The sequence below is a fragment of the Ascoidea rubescens genome (genome assembly GCF_001661345.1).
Source record: "Ascoidea rubescens DSM 1968 unplaced genomic scaffold ASCRUscaffold_17, whole genome shotgun sequence".
NCBI lineage: Eukaryota > Fungi > Ascomycota > Saccharomycetes > Ascoideales > Ascoideaceae > Ascoidea > Ascoidea rubescens.
In genome coordinates, this window is record NW_017962929.1 from 279,052 (window position 1) to 304,164 (window position 25,113).

The 25,113-nt window shown below is 32.9% G+C and overlaps 14 protein-coding genes across 14 annotated transcripts; 10 read left to right on the forward strand and 4 right to left on the reverse strand.

The window, feature by feature from the left end:
* Positions 1-218: 218 nt before the first annotated feature.
* Positions 219-1,038, reverse strand: SDH8 (Sdh8p; the record flags this gene model as incomplete). Its single annotated transcript, XM_020191082.1, has 2 exons — positions 219-827; positions 888-1,038. Coding segments are annotated over 2 exons (303 nt in total), but the record flags the coding sequence as incomplete, so codon positions are not given.
* Positions 1,039-1,443: 405 nt separating this feature from the next.
* Positions 1,444-2,415, forward strand: DCD1 (deoxycytidine monophosphate deaminase; the record flags this gene model as incomplete). Its single annotated transcript, XM_020194775.1, has 1 exon — positions 1,444-2,415. The coding sequence occupies one exon, from the start codon at positions 1,444-1,446 to the stop codon at positions 2,413-2,415; it is 972 nt and encodes a 323-aa protein (XP_020044917.1).
* Positions 2,416-2,439: 24 nt separating this feature from the next.
* Positions 2,440-3,101, forward strand: PET191 (Pet191p). Its single transcript, XM_020194029.1, has 2 exons — positions 2,440-2,526; positions 2,636-3,101. The coding sequence occupies exons 1-2, from the start codon at positions 2,516-2,518 to the stop codon at positions 2,991-2,993; spliced, it is 369 nt and encodes a 122-aa protein (XP_020044918.1). The 5' UTR covers positions 2,440-2,515; the 3' UTR covers positions 2,994-3,101.
* VPS74 (Vps74p) lies at positions 2,953-4,523 on the forward strand. The gene has a single exon (XM_020188879.1). The coding sequence runs from the start codon at positions 3,399-3,401 to the stop codon at positions 4,485-4,487; it is 1,089 nt and encodes a 362-aa protein (XP_020044919.1). The 5' UTR covers positions 2,953-3,398; the 3' UTR covers positions 4,488-4,523.
* A 359-nt stretch (positions 4,524-4,882) lies between these two features.
* ASCRUDRAFT_77847 (sucrase/ferredoxin-like domain-containing protein) lies at positions 4,883-6,312 on the forward strand. Its single transcript, XM_020194030.1, has one exon. The coding sequence runs from the start codon at positions 5,189-5,191 to the stop codon at positions 6,056-6,058; it is 870 nt and encodes a 289-aa protein (XP_020044920.1). The 5' UTR covers positions 4,883-5,188; the 3' UTR covers positions 6,059-6,312.
* Positions 6,313-6,814: 502 nt separating this feature from the next.
* ASCRUDRAFT_72541 (uncharacterized protein) lies at positions 6,815-8,290 on the forward strand (the record flags this gene model as incomplete). The annotated part of the gene is made up of 1 exon (XM_020192087.1): positions 6,815-8,290. The coding sequence occupies one exon, from the start codon at positions 6,815-6,817 to the stop codon at positions 8,288-8,290; it is 1,476 nt and encodes a 491-aa protein (XP_020044921.1).
* A 92-nt stretch (positions 8,291-8,382) lies between these two features.
* Positions 8,383-10,651, reverse strand: RAD7 (UV-damaged DNA-binding protein RAD7). Its single transcript, XM_020194031.1, has one exon. The coding sequence runs from the start codon at positions 10,609-10,611 to the stop codon at positions 8,632-8,634; it is 1,980 nt and encodes a 659-aa protein (XP_020044922.1). The 5' UTR covers positions 10,612-10,651; the 3' UTR covers positions 8,383-8,631.
* A 159-nt stretch (positions 10,652-10,810) lies between these two features.
* Positions 10,811-12,457, forward strand: RAD23 (Rad23p). Its single transcript, XM_020194032.1, has 3 exons — positions 10,811-10,902; positions 10,979-11,051; positions 11,133-12,457. The coding sequence occupies exons 1-3, from the start codon at positions 10,837-10,839 to the stop codon at positions 12,242-12,244; spliced, it is 1,251 nt and encodes a 416-aa protein (XP_020044923.1). The 5' UTR covers positions 10,811-10,836; the 3' UTR covers positions 12,245-12,457.
* A 57-nt stretch (positions 12,458-12,514) lies between these two features.
* On the reverse strand, positions 12,515-13,624 carry UTR4 (putative acireductone synthase UTR4). The gene has a single exon (XM_020194033.1). The coding sequence runs from the start codon at positions 13,375-13,377 to the stop codon at positions 12,616-12,618; it is 762 nt and encodes a 253-aa protein (XP_020044924.1). The 5' UTR covers positions 13,378-13,624; the 3' UTR covers positions 12,515-12,615.
* ASCRUDRAFT_77852 (pyridoxal phosphate-dependent decarboxylase family protein) lies at positions 13,215-15,414 on the forward strand. The gene has a single exon (XM_020194034.1). It carries the CDS (start codon positions 13,645-13,647, stop codon positions 15,292-15,294), a length of 1,650 nt encoding a protein of 549 aa, XP_020044925.1. The 5' UTR covers positions 13,215-13,644; the 3' UTR covers positions 15,295-15,414.
* Positions 15,415-15,586: 172 nt separating this feature from the next.
* On the forward strand, positions 15,587-17,339 carry ASCRUDRAFT_77853 (uncharacterized protein). The gene has a single exon (XM_020194035.1). The coding sequence runs from the start codon at positions 15,629-15,631 to the stop codon at positions 17,192-17,194; it is 1,566 nt and encodes a 521-aa protein (XP_020044926.1). The 5' UTR covers positions 15,587-15,628; the 3' UTR covers positions 17,195-17,339.
* Positions 17,340-19,102: 1,763 nt separating this feature from the next.
* Positions 19,103-20,977, forward strand: TRM1 (tRNA (guanine26-N2)-dimethyltransferase; the record flags this gene model as incomplete). The annotated part of the gene is made up of 2 exons (XM_020191298.1): positions 19,103-19,482; positions 19,642-20,977. The coding sequence occupies exons 1-2, from the start codon at positions 19,259-19,261 to the stop codon at positions 20,975-20,977; spliced, it is 1,560 nt and encodes a 519-aa protein (XP_020044927.1). The 5' UTR covers positions 19,103-19,258.
* A 1,504-nt stretch (positions 20,978-22,481) lies between these two features.
* Positions 22,482-22,799, reverse strand: ASCRUDRAFT_72548 (uncharacterized protein; the record flags this gene model as incomplete). Its single annotated transcript, XM_020192088.1, has 1 exon — positions 22,482-22,799. The coding sequence occupies one exon, from the start codon at positions 22,797-22,799 to the stop codon at positions 22,482-22,484; it is 318 nt and encodes a 105-aa protein (XP_020044928.1).
* Positions 22,800-23,291: 492 nt separating this feature from the next.
* ASCRUDRAFT_77856 (cyclin family protein) lies at positions 23,292-24,807 on the forward strand. Its single transcript, XM_020194036.1, has one exon. The coding sequence runs from the start codon at positions 23,501-23,503 to the stop codon at positions 24,572-24,574; it is 1,074 nt and encodes a 357-aa protein (XP_020044929.1). The 5' UTR covers positions 23,292-23,500; the 3' UTR covers positions 24,575-24,807.
* The last annotated feature ends 306 nt before the right edge of the window (positions 24,808-25,113 follow it).

The window sequence follows — 25,113 nt, forward strand, 5'->3', positions numbered from 1 at the left end:
TTATTATGTTTTTTTCTTTTCTGTTTGGTTTAACTATTTTATTATATTTTATTGATTTCATCTGATTTATTAACTAGAATAATAGTTAATAAAGAGAATTTTTAATGTTTCAAGTTCAGTTCTGTTTACATTGATTTATTTTAAACTTTTTTTTTTTTTTGATTTTATTGTTTTTTTTTTAATATTGTATTTTTTTATTTTTTTTATTTATTAACTAATGTTTAAAATTGGATACTAATGATCAAAGCTATAATTATTTCTTTCTTATTAAATTTCCTTTGTTTTTTGATTTTTTTTAATTTTTTTGATACCCTTGAGTGATAAGGAATGATCCTATGAATATTCTATGAATGTGAATATAGTTTCAAGTTAAAATAGCATACAACTGGCATGAAAAGGTTATAGAATGATTATTATAGAGTAATTGTAAAATGGTTATAGAATGATAGGTATATTATAATGAAAACGATTAATGTATATAAAGGTTTTGAAGATATAAATGAAATAGATGTATTAGATATATAAGATGTATAAGATTTATAAGGTGAATAAAGTATTATAATTTGATTACTAGTTTGAGTAATTTGAATAGCTTGAATAACTTGATACGTGAATTGGTTAATAATTTGAGCATTGATTAAGAAAAGATAAAAAAGAGATTTGATTAATAAAGTCTCAAAAATCTGTTACTCTGCCATTAAAAGACCAATCACCATGACGAAGAGGATCTTGTTTGGGGCCACCTATTTCACCGGTTTTTGGATTAACATCGCCTTCGAATTCAGGGATAGTTTTCAAAAGATTGGTTGATAGATCAATAGAATCATCTTCGCCGTCGTCACTAGAGATATCTCTGGTACTGTTAGAAGTATTATTAATTTTTAAACTTGGAATTATTTTATTTGCCAAAATTTCTTGGGGGTTCTTTTCAGTGCCATCCTTTAATTGTAGATTGTATTCTTCAATAGCGGCTTGGGAGGTGGCAATTTTTTGTAGTCTTTCAAACTCCTCTTGGTCTTCTTTTGGTAATTTTGGAGGGCCAGTAGAGAAGATGTGACTATCGTCAAATATATTCTTTGAGATATATTTTGAAGTTGAAAAACGATTTATAGAAGAGATGGAAGAGAAAAGTATTCTTCTGGAAGAGATAGAAGAAGAAGAAGAAGCCTTGAGTAGAAGAGGAAGACTCATTATGGATATAAGACCAAAGACAGGACTAGATTCAGAATCAAGGGCAAAGAGTGATGAAATAAAGATAAAACGAGGTGGAAATATGGCGAGAATAACGAAATGGTAATATAAATCAAAAAATGGGGTGAATATATGGAGAAAAGCAGAGCCGTAGCGGTGGCGCTGAAGAGTTCCCGTGTTGTTTTTTATTGAGCAGAAAAGAAAAGAGGTTTTGTTTTCTTTCAGCAGACAGTTGCAAGTGAGAATAGAACAATGTTGATTGGGATATCTGGGACACCAGCGTCGGGAAAGTCAGAGGTTGTGAGGTACTTGACGTTCCAGGGATTCCAGACAATCGACTACAAGAGAAGCTCAGGCGAGGATGGGAAAGCTGCTGACAGGCATGCGTCGACGGTGTTCGAGACGTTTGAAGAGCTTTCTGATTTTGTTACAAAGTGCTGGAATAACAACTACGTGTTGAACAACATCTGCGATTTGGATATATTGGAGACGTTGAAAATCAAGCCATTTTTCTTGCACATCTCGATTGACTCCCCAATGCTGCTCAGGTATGAGAGGTATATCGAAAAGTATTCGTTGAATAAAGAAGAGTTCAAAATCGAGGATTTTGTCAGGTTGACGGATGAGTTCTTATACTTGAATTCCCACATCAGTGTGATCTCTGCTGCTGTCATCAAAATCATCAACAACAAGAGCCTGATTGAGGACTTGTATGTGACGCTCTCGAGGTTGGATTTGATGGACCTCACGAGATTACGGCCCAGCTGGGACTCGTACTTCATGCGACTCGCCGACCTCGCTGCCTTCCGAAGCAACTGCATGAAACGACGTGTTGGGTGTGTGATTGTGCGAGACAACCGAGTGATTGCGACGGGCTACAACGGCACACCCCGCGGGTTCGCCAACTGCAACGAGGGCGGCTGCGGCAGATGCAACGGCAGCAGCACGGGAAGCGGCGCGGGCCTCGCGACGTGTTTGTGCTTGCACGCTGAGGAAAACGCGTTGTTAGAGAGCGGCAAGGATCGCATCGGCAGTGGAAGCATTCTCTACTGCAACACCTGCCCGTGTCTCACGTGCTCCATCAAGATTGCGCAGATCGGCATTTGCGAGGTGGTCTTCTCGCAGCGGTATCTGATGGACGACCTCTCCTCGTCGGTCTTGCGCACGGCGGGCATCCGCATCCGGCAGTTTGTGCCCGCGCAGGAGGGCGTGGTTGTGATCTGAACCAGGAAGCTGTCGTAGAAAACTGCTGCTCCTCCGGCTTCAGCAACTTCAGCACTTCTACCACTTCTACCACTTCTATCATCAGTAGCCCTTCTTCAAAATGCCTTCAAGGTAGGTCCCGCCATAGCAGTATCGTATCAACAGGTTTTTCTTTCATCTTCGCCCACAGGTTACTAACGCCCACATTCTGTTTCTCATTTTTCATCCAACATCTTTCCAGTTGCAAAGACCAAAGATATAAAATGGCAATATGCTTGCAGAGATCCCCCTGTGTTTTAATTGAACGACACACCCCCAAGGAATGTGTTCAGAACCAGGAATTGTTGAAAACACTTCCCTCTATATGTCTAGCTCAAATGAAGGAGTTTATGGACTGCAAAAGAGGCATAATCGATAAATCGAAACGGTTCACTGGTAATGGACCCTTATCTAGTGGTAAATACGATGAACACTTTGAAAATTTTTCAAAGGGTAATTTGGATCCAGTAGAGGAATACCACAAATTGAAATACTTGGAGAAATTGAACAGTGGTGAATCAACTCTAACGAAATCAACTGAAAGAAGTTTGCAGCCTTAATAACTAATCTCGACCCGAACAATTCCCTTTTTCTTTAAAATTTCAATCATTGTAAATATATAGCCAAAATACATATTAAATAGCAATCTGCAACTCTCGACTCTCGGCTCTCAATTCCTCATCTCTATCCTCTCTTATCTTTCTTCACCTTTTTTCTTTTTTCTCCATGCCCGTCCTCTGTCGGTATTTCTCATATTTCGCTTTCGTTTCCCCCGTTCGCTCTTAGAAATGGAATACATAATCAATTCAACCAAAGCCAAAACACACATTTAGTCTGATAATAATTGAAATTTAACAATTTACTTTGGAATTCAATTCACATCATCCTCTTTTTTTTTGTTTTTTTTTGTTTTATTGTTTTCTTAATTCGTTTGGTTCCTCACTAAATTCTTTATAAAAAAAACAATGTCCTCAGGAAACTTACAACGTCGTCGTGTTAGAGGCACCTCAAATGCCAATAATATCTCTAATAATGATTCAATTTCTCCAATATCTCCATCCCCAAGAAATTCAAGCATCATAGTGAAAACTGATAACACAAACGACTTGAATATCCTCAACACAAATCTCAATAAAAAACCTATTGGTCATAAAATTGCCTACGATCCTCGTGATTTAGAAGTCTTGAATTCAAATGACAAAATAGTTCCAACTCTAACACTAATGGAAGAAGTCCTCTTGATGGGCTTGAAAGATAGAGAAGGTTATTTATCCTTTTGGAATGACAGCATCTCCTACGCCCTAAGGGGTTGTATAATCCTTGAATTAGCCTTTAGAGGTAAAATCGCAATGGTCAATGATCCCGCTAGAAGAAGATTCGAATTAAGTGAAAGATTAATTGAAGTCATCGACTACAAAATGACTGGTGAAGTATTGCTAGATGAAACCCTAAAACTAATGAAAAACGACCCTGAAAACTTAAGTGTCAACAATTGGATCGATTTACTAAGTGGTGAAACTTGGAATTTATTAAAAATTAGCTATCAATTGAAACAAGTTAGAGAAAGACTTGCAAAAGGTTTGGTTGATAAGGGGATACTAAGAACTGAAAGAAAAAACTTCTTACTATTCGACATGGCTACTCATCCTGTTGCTGATATTAATTGTAAAGACCATATTAAAAGAAGAATAATCTCCCTATTAGTCTCAAGAACTGTCAATTTACCCTCATCAAACCTATTTCCTGCAAATACAACCTATAAGTTTTTAAGATCAATCTCTTTGGTTTGTGGCTCATACGCTGCAAATGTTTTGGAAAATGTTCTAGTTACTCTTGGTTATGACCAACGTGATAAAGCCTTTGCGCGAGCTGATGAGTTATTATCCGAATACTCTGATTTCCCATTTATCAATAACCAAAGTCAACTAGGTATTGGCTCAAATTTAGCTCAAGAAATTCAAAACGAAATTGAATCTGTGCCAAATAATGATCTTCAGATGGAAGTAGTAGCTGCTGTTTTAAGTGTATTCTCAAGAATGGATTCGATTTTATAATTCGATTCATATTTATGATCATTATATATTTAAACCAAATGTTTAAATATATAAATTTTTTTATACTAAAATTTACAACAAAAAATGAAAAAATTGAGAAAAGATTGAAAAAAAAAAAATTAAATTTATAAAGTATTTTCGTTTTTTTTGGGTTTTATTTTTTTTTTTTTAAATTCTAGAAGTTTTTAATTGATTTCTTTATCTTTTTTGTTAATTTTTTAATTTTTTAATTTTTTTTATACTCTTTTTTTTAATTATTTTTTAATTTTTTTTTTTCTTTGGTACTTTTATAAATATTTATTATATTTTCAAACAAAATAAAACAATAAAATTATAAAATTACAAATTATAAAATTGATTTATTACTTTCCTTAATTTTATACTTTTTCTTCTTTAATTTCATGTTAATTCTATACTGATTGTGTTTATGTTATCAAGTGATTGATTAAGGAAAGAGTTGGCCAGTAGAATGGAACTCAAAAGAAATCAATGAAAATCCGTGTGCGGTTCGAATCTGACGGAAAGATCATCGTACTCACTTTAGCGAATCAAAAGTCGATATCGATCATCGAAACTGTTTGAGTTAATGCAGTAAAATTTAATAATTCATTAGACATCATCACCTAATACTATTCACTAATATCCTTTTATTTATAATTATCTTTTATTTTTGTTTTTGTTTTAATTTCTTTTATCTAAAAATGATCAAAAATGGCATAAATCAAGTGATTCGATTTAATATGAATAATTATTCTAGAAATATCAATCGAAAAATCTGTAACTGTGAAATATTGAAACAACTTCCAAAGGATAAACAAATTAATTATGAAAAGTCGTTGAAGGGAACTAAAGTGAACTACTACAAACATTTATTAATATTCTCGAATAAAAGCGGGAAGGATTGGCCATCAAGGTTAGAAATGGATCCGGAATCAATAATTTCAAGCTTTAATTTATTCAAAAGAAAAATTATTAGCAATTTGCATCCAGTGCTAATATCGGAGATATCATTGATAGATTACCATCAAAACGAAAGCACAAGTGACATAGATAAATTTAAAGCAATATTGTATCCCAATAATTTGATATTCCCAAGGTTAATGAAAAACAATGACAATATCCAAGAATTTATGAAAAATTATTTGCGACCCGACAATTTCAATGAGATTGAGAATAAAATTAGTAGTGAAAATAATAACTTTTTTGCGTTTGAAAAAAAGAAGTTGATAACCAAATCAAAGAATAACGTCAATTGCAATAGAGAAAAAGTCAAAAACATTAGTAAAGAAAAACCACAAAAAGAGATCAACTTGGAACATTACAAAAACAAAAATGGGATGATTTTAATTTGTGGACATCTAAAAAGAGACATTAGATGTGGATTATACGGGCCGATACTACTAGATGAATTTGCCAAAGAACTTGAAAGTAGAAAGTTGTTGTTTGATGAAAAAAACAACCCCAAGGGCATCAAAATTGGATTGATATCCCATGTTGGAGGTCATGCCGTAAGTAGAAAAATCATGATACAGTTAGCACCAAATCAGAAGGCTGACAATAAATATTATTAGTGATTTACTAACAGTTTCAATCAATTTCAACCAAATTGACTCAAATCAATTTTAGTATGCTGGAAATGTTATTTACTTGAGTGAATCAGGCAATAGCATCTGGTATGGTCGAGTGAGACCAGAAGACGTTGAGAGAATCATTGAGCACACAGTGGTAAACAACCAGATCATAGAGGAGTTGCACAGAGGGTCTGAATAAAATATAAAACAAGACATGTCACTGATACGCAGCTCCAAAACTGCTGTTCCATTGAGCTGTACTTATACTCTTCCACTTTACCATTCCATTGATCGCTGATTATATCTGGTGCTGCTCTGAGTTCGTTCCACTCGTACCGCCACTATGCTAGTGTTCGTATGTTCGTTCTCACAGAACCAGCGCTGTGGATATGCGCTGTTTTGTGCACTACACGCGCAAATCCAACGCATCGGACACAAGGCTTTTTTAGGAAATTTTTGTATTTCCACAGCAACCAACAGAAAGATTAAGCATTTCAACGCATGTATGCAGAGGAACTGCTCTGAGGATGTTTGTTGTTGCATCTGCCTGAAAACGGGTTTTGATTGGAGGTTAGCACAGAAAATTTTGATCACTTATCTTAAAGGGAATAGAAAAAAGTTTACTAGGGAGAGAAGTGCGTTTGTTGGGACTTTTAGTATATATATGACTGAAATATTTCACTGGTTTTCTTTCTTTGTTTTCAGCTTTCACAAAATACCTTAACTCTAACTCTTTCTTGAGTCTTTTATACTGCAATGACTTCTACATCACCTAAGAAGAAAAATGATGCTGAAAATTTGGAAACTCAACCTCTTTTAACCTCAACTTCCAATATACATGGCACAATTGATCAGAATGACACAGATCGTTTGTCGGTGATTCATGAAATCAAAAAAAAACTATACATTTCTCATTTTCTTTATGTCTGGAACGCAAGAGTTTATGAATTTGGTATTATTCTTTTTATTGTTGACTTATTTCCCCAAACTTTATTGCCTTCTTCATTGTTTGCTTTGTGTTGTTCATTAACTTCAATTATATTTTCAACCTCAATTGCTACCATTGTCAACAATGGTGAAAGGTTGCATGTTGTTCGTGAGACTATTTTCATTCAAAGATCTTCCGTAATACTTTCAACTTTCTCCATTTTATTAACTCATATTATTCCTAAATTGGCTCGATATAAGGTTATTGTCTTAATCGTTGTTATAATATGTGGTGGCATTGAGAAGTTGTGTGCTCTAGCCAATAAAATCTCAATTCAAAGAGATTGGTTAGTTCACATAGCCGAAGAAGGTAACGAGGGGTTTTTAGTGGAACTAAATACTCAAATGAGATCCATTGATTTATTTTCGAAGCTTCTTGGTCCTACTTTTATTGCTTTGGTAATTGGTTTTACATCAATTAAAATCTCTTTAGTCTTTATTATTGTATCTTTCCTAGTTTCCAATCCCATTGAATATTATGCTATTGCAAGAGTTTATTATTTGGTTCCAGAGTTACAAAAACCTAAAAGAAAACAAGTTATAGTTTATGACAATCAAGAAAATTATGAATCATTAGACCAAAGCGAAAATTCAAACCAGTCTCCAATTTTGAAAAAAAAATCAAAAAGTCAATTTATTACAAACTTGAAAGTATTTTCAAGCTCAACAATGTGTCTTCCAACTATCTCTTATGCTCTATTGTATTTAACAGTTCTTTCCTTTGGTAATTCAACTATTGCTTACTTGCTTTCTTTTCCTTCAATCAATGATGAACTTGTTGGTATTCTTAGAGCAATCTCTTCGATTTTTGAATTATCATCAACTGTAATCTTTCCTCCTGTTAACAAAAATTTTGGTTTAATTAATACTGGTTTAATTTCTTTGGTCTCTCAATTCACTTCACTAATTCCAATATTAACTAGTTTTCTATTAAGCTATAAGTATTCTTATAAAATCCTTTGTATATGTATTCCTTTTAGCAGACTAGGTTTATGGGGTTATGATTTATCAATTCAAAATATGATTCAAATATATGTTAACGACGATGAAAGAGCTGGTTTTACTGCAATCGAAGAAAGTATCATAAGTTTATGTGAACTTTCTGGTTATGCTGTTACAATGGTCTTCCATAAACCATCTCAATTTCACTGGCCAGCTTATATCAGTGTTGGTAGTATTGGTTTAGCCGCTCTTTTATATATTACTTTCTTCTTGAAGTATAAAGCTGGAAAAATCCAGTTATAATAATAACTAAATGAAAGATTATTTTGTAATTTTTTTTTCTGGTTCAAAACTAATCAAGAAAAAAAAAGATGAAACTACAAGATGAAAAGAAAGAAAAATTATAAAGTAATTAATATTGTTTGTTTATACAGACTTATTTAGCTTCCTACTATTTTCTATCTAATTCTCTTCTAATTCTCTTCCAAATCTCTTCTAAATCATTTCTAAATTCTATCTATTTTTCACCAATAGTTTTCATAATCTAAGAAAAACGTTTGCAATAAAATTTCATGAACTGTTGCTTTTGCTAGTTATGATAAAACTATTGAAATAACGAGAAATTAATTCACTACTTTCTGGAATCAAATACTATCACTTTGCCTTCCAATAACTGTCAATCCTTTTCTAATTATAGCTTTTGACGTGCATTTATTTGCACCATAAACTTCTAAAAGCGATAAATTAGGGCAAGATCTTCCAAGAAATTCGATAGTACTATCATTCATAGATCTAACAAATCCAGCATTTAATGAAGTTAATAAATTTAATTTAACATATTTTAAGACCGCCCAAAAATCAGAAGTAATTTCATAAACCGAATTTATATTTAATGTAATCAAGTAATCTGCTGAATGAGTAAGAATTTCGACCAATGCTGTATCTCCTAAGCTGACGCATTTTTGTAAATCTAGATGCATTAAACCAGCATTTAAATCCCATTTTGAGAAAAGTTTACACACTCCCTCATCGGTTATCAAATCCAAATATCTTAAAGAAAGACTTGTTAAGATAGAGCAAAATGGTCTTATTCCATTAATTAAAAAGGAGTCCCCCAAACCGGAACAACCGTCAAGATTTAATGAGGTTAATGTAGATCCATTGTTGGCTAATATCGAAATAATCAATTCATTAGTTATAAACTCCTCCTTATTTGGATATGAGAGTTCAAGCAGTTCTAGTTTGTGTAAATCAGAACCAAGAATTTGAAAGGCTGTTGGATCAGTTAATCCATCTAGTCTGGATAAAGTTAGTTCTTGTAGACTTTCTCCACAATTTTTAATTAAGCTAACTAAGGAATCATTGCCAAAACGATGAGTGTTTTTAATATCAAATCGTTTTAGTCTAGTATTGATTGTTTCAAAAAATGTATTCCATGCTGTATCATCTATTAAAAAACAGCCATTCAATGAAATAGAATGAAGATTTTTTAAATTGGTGGCAAAATATAGTAATGTATCACTATGAAGCTGACCACACATATTTAAATTGAGAGATTCTATGTTTGGACAATAAGAACCGATTAAACGTAGGGCATCATTACCAACATTGGAACAATCATATAAGTTTAATTCTTTTAAATCTGAATGAAAAAAGAGTTTTGCAGTTCTGGTATTCAATGATCTATTTTTCGATAAAGCCATTGATATTTTAGATAAATTTCCAAAACCAACTTCCCCGAGCTCATCAATGTTATCAATGTGTTTAGAGACTAGTTGAATACAGAGGTCCTGTAAGGAAGGGAGTTTGTATTCTTGTTTGTTCAATAAGGCAGCGGCAACTTTTAGTCTTTTTTTTCTAGCAGCTAATTGATTTTTTTTTCTTTTTTTATAGATAGAATCAATCTCTTTCGTGCAAATAGGACATAAATAACCAGTTTGAGAATTATATTTCTCGAAAAAATATCGAGTGTTTTCAGTTATTTGTTTGCAATAAACATCAATAACAAAACCTCGTGCACAACCGATACAGATACTCTTTTGACCTGGACCTCTTAGGGCAAAAAGAAGGGTTTCTTCTTGTGAATCATATCCATCCTCATTATCGTGTTCGCTCAATTCATTGTTGGAGTCGATATTCAATTTTCTTTTTCTTCTAAAAGCTATTTCAATCTGCATATCTTCAGCAATTTCATCAGCATTTTCCAAATCGTCAGAATTTTCCGGATCGTCAGAATTTTCCAGACCATCAGCATTTTGAATGAGATTCAATTCATGGTCGCTGTTCTGGTTGTTTCTGGCAAGAATTCTATTGTAATTTCTCTGAAAATTTGCAAATGAACCTCTTCCTCCTCTGGCTCTAGTTTCACGCCTGGTTGCGGTTCTTGCTGTGGTTTCGGTAGCGTCTTGGGCTTCTTCTGTCTGGACAATGGAATTCTCATCCTGAGGTGCTTCTGCATTTTCAGTCAAAGGTTCAGTGTGCTGGGCATCCTCCTCGATGTCGACGTTGTGGTCGATGTTCCTGCGGAGGTTGCTACCAATGTTGTGGTGCCGTAAATACGACGAGAGAGCCGAGGTGGGGCCCTTGATACGCACAGACTCGTTTCTGCTCCTGAAAACAGACATTCTCTTGCTTAGCTGGCGATAATTGAACAACTCTGAGCTGTGAACTCTGAACTCCTTCGTTCTTGTTTACTCTTCTCGAGGTGTCAAAATTTTGGATCACAGACGTGCGACGGCAGAATAAGGTTTTCATTACCCGCCCAGCAAAAAGGAAGATTTTGGCGTTGGACTTTCGCTGAAAAAAGTAAAGGCAACTCACCACCCTCTTTCTGCTGCAACTGCTTCACCATGAAAGTCATCTTCAAGGATTTCAAGAAAGAAAAGATCACTGTTGAGTGCGAACCAACAGATCTGGTATGTGAGACTTCTGTGCTGACGCTTTTGCTCTTCTTTTTTCGGCGTTTTTGCTTTCTAACATGTTCGCCTACAGGTATCGTCTTTAAAAGACAAAGTCGCCACAGTCAAGAAAGTCCAACCTTCCCAGTTGAAGTTTGTTTATTCAGGTATGTGTTACAATTGCTCTGCAACAGTTTCTTGCTTCTCTGGTCTTGAATTTCCCATTCACTAACTGTTTTTGTTTCTAGGAAAGGTTTTACAAAATGAAAAAACTGCAGAGTTTTATAAAATCAAGGAAAATGGTCAGATTATCTTTATGATTTCAAAAGCCAAAGCACCAAAACCACAGCCTACCCCAGCACTAAAGGAGGTCCCGGCTTCCACTTCCACATCTACAACCTCAGAACCAGTACAATCATCCACTCCAATTCAACCAGCTGCTACTCCTGCTACCACCACAACTGCTTCCACACCTGCTCCTGCTCCTGCTTTGACTGAAACACCTATCAGCAGTAATGTTCCCAGAGCAGTTTCATCCACAACTCCTGCTTTTGAAGAAAACCGAACTACAATGGCTAACTCATCCTTGTTAAGAGGTCCTCAATTAGAAAGCTCAATTTTAAATATTATGGAAATGGGTTATGAAAGATCTCAAGTCGAAGAAGCCCTAAGATATGCTTTTAATAATCCTGAAAGAGCTGTTGAGTATTTATTAACTGGAATTCCTGAAACCGTTAGATTCAGTCAAGAATTAAATTCTCGAAATCCACCTGCACTTGCTTCTGATTCTGCATCTGCACCTGAACCTCCTACAACTGGAGAGCAAAATTCTACAAACCAAAATCTTTTTGAAGCTGCTGCTGCTGCTGCCGCTGCACCACCAGAAACCTCGGGCTTGTCTCTGTTAAGTGACCCTCGTTTAATCGAACAAATTGAAATTTTGAGACAAGCTATAGCCACTGAGCCAGAAAGAATTGAACAGCATTTGCAAAGATTAGCTGAACAATATCCAGAATTGTCTGAAGCTATTAACCAAAATCCTGATGAATTTATGAGACTAATCTTACAAGATTTGAGTGCTGAGAACCTCGGTTTTTCCGGTTACGAAGGGGGGGAAGGTGTTGAACTCGAAGTTGGTGACCCCGACGGAAGCCGAATGGAAGTCGACTCCCAAGATGAAACTAATGCACAAGGCTCAGCTGCTGGAGAAAGGCAAAATGTGTTATATATTACTTCTGAAGAGGAAGCTGCTATCAACAGACTATGTGAATTGGGTTTTGAGAGAAATTTAGTAATTCAAGCTTATTTTGCTTGTGACAAAAACGAAGAATTAGCAGCTAATTTCTTATTTAGTGAGTGATTCTTTCTAAAAATTGTTATTTCTGAATTATTTTATCAAAGATTCTAATATTTTTTTTTCTCTGTATCTTTTTTTGTTGCTATTATATTTATTTTATGCATAATTGTTTATCTTATGGATTATTTTTTTGTTTTTTTCTTAAATTTTTTTGAATTTTTTAAATTTTATTCTTATACTTTAATTTTCTTTATATATTCGTCAGCAAAAAAAAATACATTGTAACAATTTTGTTCATTTTTTTATTTTTTTTCATTTTTATTGTCTTTACCATTTCTTTTCTTTTATATTTTTTTTTCTTTTCAAATATCCATTGTATTATGAAAATAAGAATATAAATAAATAAATAAATAAATAAATAAAACATAGAAAATCTACAAACCTAACAGATTAAAATTATCAATGGTTTTAAATGTTCCCTTAGGGATTCCTTCTTTTTCATAATTGGGTTCATAATTGCCAGGTCTAATCACAAGAAAACCCTTAAAACCAGCTGCTTTAGCTGCAATAAGCTCTTTTAAATTATCAGAAAAAAACAATAGGTGATTAGATGATAATCCAATGAATTTTTTAATTGATTCGTAACTCTCCTTTTGAAATTTATAACCTGAAGTATTAATGTCGAAATAATCAGTAATGTAAGGATTTAAATCCTCAATGCAAGATTTTGGTTTACTATCATCTCTAGCGTATTTTAATAACAATTTTTGAGCCTTTACACTTCCAGAAGAATAAATATAAATTTTATACTTGGTCGACCAGTCTTTAATCGACTGAAAAGCATCAGAGAATAAATCACAAACGATTTCACCATTTTCATAACCAACCCGCCAAATCAAGCCTTGTAAATTTTTCAAAGCTTTTTCTTTTATATCATTTGAAACCAAGTAATTGATATAATCCAATAATTTTTCTTTTGAAGCGATTTTATCCTCTGGAAAAGAAGATAAAATTTGGATTAATTCGAGTTTTTCATTTTGAGGGTCCTTGACAGTAGCATTTGAAATTGGAAATTTGATTGAATTTAAAACATCGGGTATCTTTTTAAGAAAATATGGGAATAGAACGTCCTTAACAAAGGATATTGGACAAATAGTGCCTTCAATATCTAGAACGATGGCAATACTTGAGGCCATGCTTATAGAATAACAATAAGTTGAATATTTTTTAAGCTTTTTGATTTTTTGGAAATGCAATTAAATTTTAACGAGAGAGAAGATAGGACGAAGGAAAAAAAAAACATTAGTAATTCCACGCACGAAGCTATTGGATAGTAATAAAATCACTCGTTTAATCTGAAATTTTTGTGGGAAACTTTCATGACTTAAGATATATACAGGTAAAATTCAAGTAAATCAAATAGAAAAGGTGGAAAAAAAGTTGAATATTACTTTTTGTTTAAAATGACAAAAGATAAGGCAGAGTACGAGATTCTTGACTATCTATTAATAAAAATTCGAGAAAAACTAGTCAGATTTGCACAAAGCGCCAATGGAGTGAATGCAGTTGATGGAGCAAATGAACCATTGAAATTTTACAATCGAATAGTTGAAAATGGATTAATTGAAATGCCGGATATTGGGAATGGGTATCATAAACAAGATTATGATAAAATGTTGGAACATGTTGATTTTATTTTGAATAATAGTGTAAATACATGGTCACTTGGATTTTTGGATAAGCTTTACTCGTCAACTAATGCTATTGGAGTAATATCAGATTTAGTTTTATCTATATTGAATACGAATTCGCATGTTTTTACGGTTTCACCGATTTTAACAGTTATTGAGAAAAAGATTGGATATGAGTATAGCAAATTGTTTTATGATGGATACTCTGAGAATAGTGGAGGGCTAACATTTTCTGGTGGATCATGGTCGAATATTTCATCGTTACAAATTGCTAGAAGTTATTTGTATTGCGATAGTAAAAAAAGAGGAAATGGAAATTATAAATTTGCTGTATTTACTAGCAGTCACTCTCATTATAGTGTTGAAAAAGCAGCCATGTTATGTGGGTTTGGAAGCGAATCAGTTTTCAAGATTGAAGTCAATTCAAGAGGAGAGATGAAATGTTCAAAACTTGAAGAGAGCATTAAGAAAGCGATTGAAAATGGATATACGCCACTTTATGTGAACGCAACAGCTGGGACTACAGTTTTTGGGTCGTTTGATCCCCTTGAAGAAATCGGGGTGATTTGTGAGAAATATGGTATTTGGTTTCATGTTGATGGATCATGGGGAGGAAATTTTATATTTTCAAAAGAGTTGAAGAATAAGTTAAAGGGCAGTCATTTAGCCAACTCGATCACTGTTTCACCACATAAAATGTTGGGAGTTCCAACGACCTGCTCGTTTTTGTTAATGAAGGACAAACGAATTTTTGTTACGGCCAATTCTTTGGATGCGCCTTATTTGTTTCATAAAATAAAAGGTAGTGTTGAAAGTGGTGATCGGAGATTATCGCAAAGAGAGTTGCTAGAGAGTTACAAAAGGAAAGATGATGGTGTTAGGAGCGAAGAAAATTTTAATTTGGCAGAGGGAACTATGGGATGTGGAAGAAGAGCAGATTCGTTAAAGTTTTATCTATCCTGGAATTACTATGGGAAAGTTGGATTTGGTGAAAGAGTGGATCATGCGTATTTTATCATGAAGTACTTTAGCGAAAAGATAGGTGTGAACAAAAGGTTCAGAACACTCAATAGCTTTGATGTTTCAAGAGCAAATGAGCAGGCAGCACGTCCACCTTGTTTGCAGGTTTGTTTCTACTATGAGCCATACGAGATTGGCGACAAAACCATGAACCACACACCGATCACAAGATGGATGGTTTACAAGTTCCACCAGCTCAACAAGTACCTTATTGATTTCTCACCTCCAGTGAAAGACGCCCACAACGAGGGGGAGTTTTTCAGAATAGTTTTCATCAACCCCAACTTGACAACCGAGTTCATAGACCAGTTGGTGGAGGACTTTGGCGTTGTGGGAAGAGCGTATATGGAAAACAACCCCAACTGGCGAAACATAGCTAATACAGCTCAGAAAGCACTCTGAGCAATAAATCACAGAAAAAGCTCAGTATATACAGCGCCAGCCAATAGAATCGCACGACACAGACACGCAGAGTCCTGCACAGATGCGCATATCACCACCGCTTTGGAAGAAACCACTGCTTTGGGCGGAATCGGCTGAATTAATCTGCTCCGAAACGCACACCTTGCGTCTCACTGCGGCCGCGGAATGTCTATTATTAGCTTGTGATTAGTCGCAGATCCATAGAGCTGAGAAACCAGATCATGATTCGTGAGAAAGCTCAAATAGAGCTCTTCAGTCTCTCTTTGCTGCTTCTGCTGTTTCTGCTGCTCCACTCTCTCACTCGCCTGCCGCCATGACCCACAGCCCCCACTCCGCCGCCATTCTCCCGCTCTCGTCCCTGCTGTCTGAATCGCTGTCTCAGCTCTATGGGCGCACCAGCGAGCGTTTGAACAGACTTCCCACTCTCTTTGAGGTGCTCAACAGAAAGACATTACCTCCAGTTGACCTCTGGTCCTTCTACGTCTTCATGAGGGACAACCAGCATGCTGTGGACTATCTTGACTTTTGGATTGATGTTGTTAGTCATCTAGCCTTGTGCAAACAGTACGTCAAGGGCTTGAGGGAAAGTGTCTTGGAGACTCCTCTCTCCATGCCATCGCTGCCAGACATTAGAACCTCTACTAATCCTTCAATTGCTCCTACTCAGTCAAAGAAACACTCCAATTCCACTATAAGTGGTCCTGCCACCATCACCGGAACCCAGGGCACCACTGTCGCCAACAGTCCCTTTCAAAGAAACTCAGTGTCTTCCTCTATTCTTTTAGAAGCCTTGGTCAATGATGGCGTTCTTGATGACAGTAACCCTAAAAGACTATCTTCCTTTCTCAGAGGCGATGAACAGGTCAACGATCCTGTCATTTCTTCCTATATTGAAAGATACCAAAATTCAAAATCTCCCATCACCAATCGTTTTTCTCATAAAAAAAATGATAGTGCAATATTACCTGCAATTCAAAAGGTTTACGATAGCTATACAAATGAAAAAAACACAAAAAATAACGAATTTCCTCTACCTTCTCCACTCACTGAAAATATTTCTGAAAAGGAAAGAATAAATTTCATCAATAAATCTGGGACTCAAACTTCTGCCACTTCTGGTCCTGCAGGCCTTGCAACCATTTCCCCAGAAATGGTTGAACAAATGCTAAATGACGACGAAAATATAAACTACAACTCTAAAGACCACTTGAAGGACAAAATTACAAGAGATGATCTAAGATTATCTTCGAGAAGAATCCTAGTCACCTATTTCATCGATAACTCTGAAAAGAAATTACAATTGCCTGATAGAATCACTAGATCTATCCATCACGCTATTGAAATTCAAGGGAGAGATGATCCTGAGGTTTTTGATGAATCTAGAGATTACGTCTTTCAAGCAATGGAAAGAGAAGCTTTTCCCAATTTCCTCAAATACGCTGCACTCAACAATATAACTGTCAAATCCTACAACTTTAGACTAGCCATTGGCTTGTTTTTCTTATTTTCAGGCTTTTGGATTGGTTACACTCTAATATTTCTCGGCTATAAACCAAGCAGTGCAAGACCTGTTGTCACTGTTCCTTTTTTCTTTGGTTCCTATTTTATATTGACTGCAATTTTCAGACTAGATCCAGTTTTGTGTTTCGCTAAATACTGCGAAACTAATACCCTTCACGAATCTACCGATGATTATCCTTATACCAGAAATACCAGTTCTCCAAATGCTGTTGCTAGAAAACTTGGCTTGATGAAAATAAAAGAACATTACGTTGGCACTCTCCTAATAAAAAGAAGTATCTGGGTATTAATCCTAATATGTTTAGCAAGTGCTGCTTTCTCAATCTTGTTTTCCTTGGTCCCTGAACATCGTCTATAATTTACAATGAACATTTAGTTTGCTTTATATTTAAAACTTTTCCTCTGTTTTTACTATGGTTTTCTTTCATCTATTATTCAAAATCTGTTTTGTTATTTATCTCTTTTACTTCATCTGCTAATTTTTCTAACTTGTGTTGATTTTGTTTTATTAATTAATTGTGGTTTATTTTATCATTTATTTATTTATTTATTTATCTATTTATTTATTTTTTTATTTATTTTTTTTCCTAATTCACTCTATTTGACTTTGTATTTAATCTTAGATATTCAGTTTTTTTAATTTTCTACTTTCATTATTTGTTTTTTTTCATAACTGACTTTCTTATATCCTCTCTTTTCCTTTGTATTTTTTTTTTTATTTTTTACTTTTGTTATTGCTATTGCCAAAAATGTTTAATTTTGAGATGTGTTAGTTTAATATTAATCAATTTGTTTCTAATTTATTAATTACTATACATTCTAATATGAATATTCAAATGAATATTTAATTAATAAATAATTGATAATTAATTATTAAAACCTAGTAGAAAAAGAAAACACAATCAGATCAAAATTTTTGTACTGATCACTTGTTTTAACCCAATCATTATAAAATCCTTGCTGATCTGATATTCTGCTACACACAAATCTTGAAATAAATGTATTGTACCTTAAAAACTGCCGAGAAAGTAAATCATTTAAATAACTATCTCTAATATTTCTATCATCTCTTGTAAATTGATTTAGTATCTAATAACATGACCTTCTTTTTTATTTTCCTTTTATTTTTTTTTGTTTTTAAAATCACAATTTCACATGAAATAAATTAAATAAAAAACATAAACATAAACATAAACATAAACGTAAATATACTATAAAATGAGGAAATCTGAAAAATTCAAATTGGACATCATAAAACTAAAATTTCAATTGATTTAAAGATTTTAGTGGTTATTAGATATTACTAATTAAATAGGTTTTAAAAAGTTTATTTTAGTTTTTTAGGAAAAATAGTTGAAAAGAATAACCATGAAACAAATTTTTAGATAATAGATTGCCTTAACAAAAGGCTAGATGATTCATAATGAAGACTTTTTTCAAAAAAAAATTATCAAAATTAATAAAAATGAAATAATTTTGTCAAGTTGTGAAAAGGTTTTCAGATCCATTAATAATTAATAATCAAATGTGTGAACAGTGTTTTTTATAATCCTGAGGGAGGTTGTGCTAATATTGGAGATGTAATCAACTCTTTACTATTAAAGCCGGTAAAACTGCTATGAGTCGTAGCATGATTGCTCTAGTTGGATGATGTTGGCTAAGTTCGATGATGAAATTATTTTGAACATGTTTTTATTTTTATTTTTCATTTCCTCTAAAAAGATTTTCAAAAATTTGTAGATTTGTTTACTCTATTAACCAAACAGAAAACAGAAAACAGAAAACAGAAAACTTAATCAGCAAACTAATAGTGAGATCAATTGAGGTGCAATTACCAATAAGCAGAGTATTTTTACTGACCCTTTAATGAATAAAATGCAAAGGACAAATAGACAAATCAAAAAATAGGAGGTAACACAGACTATAAAAATGGTTATCAACTTGAAGCGAAAGACATAGCTATTAGGTGTTAGTCTTCAAATAAAACACACTAGCTTAGTTGTTTAATGGAGATTATTTACTTATTTATTTGATTTATTTATTTATTTGTTAATTTATTTATTAATTTTATATATTTAAAGTGTTGTCTTAGGAACTTTTTTATTCTAAGTTTAGTGTTTGTGATTTTTAATTTTTGATTTATAATTTTTTCAATTTTTAGATGATAAGAAGCAATTCCTAAGAAATTCCGGGATATTTTTTATATTGGAAGAATTTTTTCCAGAAACGGAACGATGGGCAGTTTCTCGCAACTGCGTAATGAGATGCGTGATGAGGTGCGTAATGAGATGCGTGATAAACTGCGTGGGAAACTGCGTGAGAAAATGAAAAATAAATTTAAAATTAAGCTAGAAAAAAATTTAGAAATTTCAAAGCAATCACTAGAAATATTTAAAATTAGAGAAGTGGGAAAACTGTGAATATGACTTCTGATTCCATTAATCTTGATGACTACAATATAATCACTGAAGGAAAAGCAAATATATTGTTTCCAAAAGAAAATAAAGTTTTTTACAATCCGGTTCAGCAATTTAATAGAGACTTGAGTGTTGCAGCCATTCGAGCATGGGATGAGTTGTATAATCTGAGCAATAAGAAAGCAAAAGGGAAGGCCAATAAAAATAAGAAGAAAAATGGAAAAAGAAAGTACAATGAAATTGAAAAGGACACCCAAAATGGAGACAAAAAAGAGGAAGATAATAAAAATAATGTGACTATAAAAAAAGTTTGTGAAAATAGAATTGAAAGTTTGAAAATAAATGAAGAAAACGATCATGAAAATATCGAGATAATAATTGAAGATAGTGAAAATAAGACCGATAACAATGATAAAGAAAATTCCAAACCTCTGGTTATAGATAATAACAGACCAAGGATTAATATATTAGAGGCATTATCAGCTACAGGATTAAGAGCCATTAGATATGGAAAGGAGATTCCAAATGTTGGAATAGTTATTGCAAATGATTTACTACCTAACGCAGTTAAACTGATTGAAAAAAACATCAAGTATAATAAAATTGGAGACATCGTCAAACCGAATTTAGGCGATGCTAATGAATTTATGTATAAGTCCAAAAATAAGAAAATCAATGTGATTGATCTTGATCCGTATGGTACAGCTGCACCATTTATCGATGCAGCGATTAATTGTATCGAAGATAATGGGTTATTATTGGTTACATGTACCGATTTAGCTGTTTTAGCAGGAAACAGTTATCCTGAAAAATGTTTTTCATTATATGGTGGAACCAACATTCGGGGAGATTCAACACATGAATCAGCATTAAGATTGGTGATTAATATGATTGCAAATACTGCAAGTAAATACGGGAAAATAATTGAGCCATTGTTATCTTTATCAATTGATTTTTATGTTCGAATTTTTATTAAAGTGAAAAGATCACCTATATTAGTTAAAGATTTGGCGTCAAAGACAATGGTTTGTTACTATTGCAAAAGATGTGGAGTTATTCATAAAGAATATTTAGGGAGACGAGTTGAAAGAGAGAATAAACCAGTTAAATATACTGTTAATAGTCGAATTCGAATTGGAGATGAATGCAACTTCTGTGGAAATGAATTTATAATAGCAGGACCAATGTGGGGAGATAAGATACATGATAAAGAATTTGTTGAAAGGGTATTAAAGATTAATAGAGAGGAATTTCAAGATGAAAAAGTATATGGTACCAAAAAGAGAATTGAAGGAATGTTAACATTGGCTAAAAATGAGATTGAAGAAGCATTTTATTTTAGCCCAGCTACTTTATCGAGTTTATTACGGACACCATTAGCACCATTAAATGATTTATTTGCAGCTATTGGGAATTTAAAATATGACGGATCATTAACACATGCCCAGGCAAGTTCCATTAAGACTAATGCACCATGGGAGATTATTATTGAGATATTTAAAGATTTTATCATCAAGAAGAATCCTGATTTTAATATCAATAAATATGAAAAAGACTCAGTGATTTTTAAGATTTTCAGTCAGAGTTTTATTCAAGATGAAAAAATAAAGATTACCTGGGAAAGGAATGAGCTATCAGATAGGATAAGTAAATTACGAAAAGTCAAGATAGTTCGATATCAGCAAAATCCTACTAAGAATTGGGGACCCAAAGCAAAGCCATAAAACCAAGTCTTAAATAGCATGAATAGTGATATAATACAAATTATTCCTTTTTGGTTTATTTATTTTTTTGGAATAATAGCCAGATGATTCTGAAATAATAGTCAGATAAATGCCAAAGAATTGCCAAAGAATTGTAAATTAAAAAATAAAAAAAATTGAAAAAAATTGAAAAAGAATCCATATCCATATGTGTGGGTCTGCATAAACATGCGTTAATGTTGGTGACCATTATAATGGGACGATGATCAAAGAGAGGACGAAAAAAGAAAACAGTTAAAAATCTACCAAATTTTTGTAAAATAGAGAAAAAACTGTAAAAAAAACAGGAGAAAATAATAGGTGAAAGTTTTAAAATAGGAAGATAAATAAGTGATATTAGGTGAAGCCAATGAAATAATTCAATTAATCAACTAGCAACTTGAATATAATATTTTTTAAAGAAGCAGATAAATAATAAAATAGGTAAATAAATAGGTAGGGTAGTAAAAGAATGAAGGACAGAGTTATAAAAAAAGAATTAAAAGCAAAAGACCAAAAAAACCTAAACACAAGTAAAAAAAGAAAATTGTGTAGGTAGTAGTGTAGTGCAGCTGGTTAGCAGATGATTATTGTGCTGTATGTTGAAGATTTTCACTGATAAAATGAAACCAGATGGGTTTACAAAAAGATAAATTGGCAAACCTGGTTGGAAAGCTGGACAGAAATAGGAACATAGGGAAATAATCAGTAGGCAAATAAAGAAACAACAAAACAAACACAGAAATAAAAACAAAGTAGAAAAAGCGATAGTAAAGTGAGAAAATAAAAAAACAAGTGTTGTCATATTTTTCAGAATAAAAATTCAAAATGAAACTTAATGATAGTAAACCAAAATACAAAACAAGAAGAAAATGAGCAGATTAAAACGAAAATAAAAAAAACAATAATTGAAAAATGGTTAAGAAAAAATTAAAATCATGAAATCCAAAAGCAAAATGTAGAGTAATGAAAGGATTAGTAAACAGGCTCATAGGAATTCTGAAATAGATGAACTATGAAGTATGAGCTACATGAAGTATGAAATCTGAAATCTGAAATCTGAAATCTGAAATCTGAAATCTGAAAAATATGAAATTATTATTGTGATAAAAGAGGGCGAATAAACTTTTAAACAGGTCAAAGAATATTTTGTTAATGATTCACTCATAGTTGAAAACAGCAGAAGAAAGAAATGTAAGAACATTTAATTTTTTGTTCTAATTTTTTCTAATTTTTTCTGGTTTATAAGAACAATTAATAAAAATTTAGTAAAAAAAAAGCAGTAAAAAGTTGCTAAAAGATATAAACTTGATCTCATTTGATGAAAGATTTGAATTTGTGGGTAAAAAGAACTTTAGAAGTAAATGAAAAAACTTGTCATGTTTTAACTTGAGTGTTTTGCTATTGGGATTATACGAAGTTGGTGATAAACAAATATTAAATATTAAATGCTAAATCATAAATACTAAATGCTGTGCAGATGTTGCTAAGTAGAACAAAGAGCACAGGCAGTTTTGTGTGCAGCACCTTCTAGGGCGTCTTTGGAAGCATCACCACCATCTTCTAGATCATCTCCCTGATCATCTTCCTGCTCATCTTCTTTTCCTCCATTTTCTTCTTCTCTACCCTTTTGCTGGCTCTTCCTCTTTCTCCCACATCCCTGGAGCCCACATCGCCACAAAACCACGGACGCGGAGCCCCTGAGGAAGACGGAAAGAGCCAGCGCCACGGGGCTTTCAGCCGCCAACGTTCCAGGGAGTGTGTCTAGCAATTTGCGCTTCTGTTCTTGCAGGGCCAACACCATAGTGGCGGTGCGTTGCTGCCAGATCTCACCCGGTGGCAGAGGGTCAGCGTGGACTTACCGCAGTTATCTGCGTCCGGCTACCGTACGCGCTGGAACACCCGCACAAAGTGGGATTTCTGCGTCGAAGCGCAATGATTGACAAGATCTGGAAAAAAAGTGTGATTTGAACCAGAAAAAAATGTTTTTTTCTAGGATTTGTGGGTTTTTTTGGAAAAAACAGCAAAAATAGCAAAAATAGCAAAATTGGAATAATTGGAAAAACAAGAAAAACTGAGATTTTTTGCAAAAATTTTAAATTTTAAACTGGTTTGAATTTCTTTCCATTTAATTTTTAAAATTTTAGAATTTTATTTCATGTTCATTTCCTTAATTAAATTTTAATTTAATTTAATTTTAATTTGATTTAATGTGAATTGACTTACAGATTGTGATTTGTTTTCTTATATTTTTTTTTTCGTTTTGCAATTTATCAGTTTTGTTAATTATTAATTTGTTTATTCAATCTAATATTTAGTTTAAATTCAATTTCTTTTCCTTTCTTTTATATATATTCCAAGATGATGTTGTTATTCTATATAATCTGATCACTTTCATTTATAATTCTTTAATTATTTTTTTCTTCATCTTCTTAACTATCACTATTCTAATAATTACTTGGTTACAACTAATCAATTTTACTTCTTTCAATATCCTCAATCAAAATGTACTATACTTCAAATATTTCTATTCCAACTCCTCTATCCTACTATAGCTCTCCTATATCTTTGTCATCCAGCAATACCACTCCTTCTCAAAGTTACTTTGCCTCTGAATCTCCAATAACCCCCATCACCTCTAATTACAATAATAATATCAGTAACAATGACACTAGCTGTAAAAACAAAAACAAGGAAATTGACTGCAAATCTATCCTCGATGGTAATTTTGCTGCTTTATCTTCATTGTTCATTTGGTTCAATAACAAACCAAATCCGTTGTATTTGAAGAATAATTCCAAGTTTATTCAAAAATTCAAATCAATAATATCAAAGACTCAAATATCTAATTTTGTTATTCAAACTGCTTTAAATTATTTGTATGAATTTAAATTTAATTATTTGAACAATAGCGATAATTTAAAAGAATTTAATTCATTTATAAATAAAAATTTCAACCACAACAAATATAAAAACCCTGATGATTTACTTTCTTTAATCCTAATCACTTGTTTAATTTTATCAAATAAAATTGTTGATGACTGTTCATATACTTTAACCACTTGGTCTTTGCTAATCAAAGTTCCTTCAAAGAAATTGAATCTTTTGGAAAGATATCTTTTAAACGAATTCTTTTTCAAAAACAATATTTTAAATAATTTTAAATCTGTTCAATCTTGGTCAAATTACTATCTTATTAATCAGATTAGTTTAATCAAAACTCATCTTTTAAAGACCAAATTAAGAGCCAAACATAGTTCTAAATTACCAAAATTAAAATCTTCAACCTCATTGCCATTATCATCTTCTAAAAATTTGAATCCAAGAAGAAATGGCGCTTACAATACTAATATCAATAACAATATTAGCAACATCTATTTAACTCCTGAGACTCCAAATTATCAAATGAACATGAACATGGGTCTTAATATTAACATGGGGCTTAATGTGAGCTTGGAAACTCTTCCAAACAATTTCAATTTCAATAGCAGTCAAAAACTAACTCCTATCCACTACTTGAATTACAATGATATTAATATCACAAGTAACCTCAGATCGAGTTTTAACTATTTATCATAATTACACCTGTTATGCTTACTTACTATATTTTAATTTCACTAAATATTTTCATTTCACTAGTTTTTCTGTTTAACCAATCTATTTTTCAAAACTTGCATCATTTTTTTCACCACAATATTTTTCTCTTTTCTATTCTTATCTCTTCTCTCTATTCTCTACTATTCTCTACAATTCTCTTTAAAAACCTGGGTATATAACTATATAATTAATGGATTAAATCATGGACACTTTACTATCTAAACTCTCTTTCTCAAGTAGCTTATTTTTCTGGAAATGCCCAACACAAATCAGAGTTGACTCGTTAACAAACAGGCGTGGTCGCTTTCAACACGCCTGTGCCTGTGTTCGTCTTGGTTTGTGTTCGCCTGCGTTTATCAGCAAAGCGGGTAACTTATAAACACGTGTTCATATATAACCATGCTAAAATATCTCATTTGTGTAGGGCTTTATCATGTGATCTGTACCGATTTAGCGGCAGAAAAAGGAATTGCAAAGCAAAATACTGTACCAGTGTTTAGCCTCAATCAGAATATTAATAA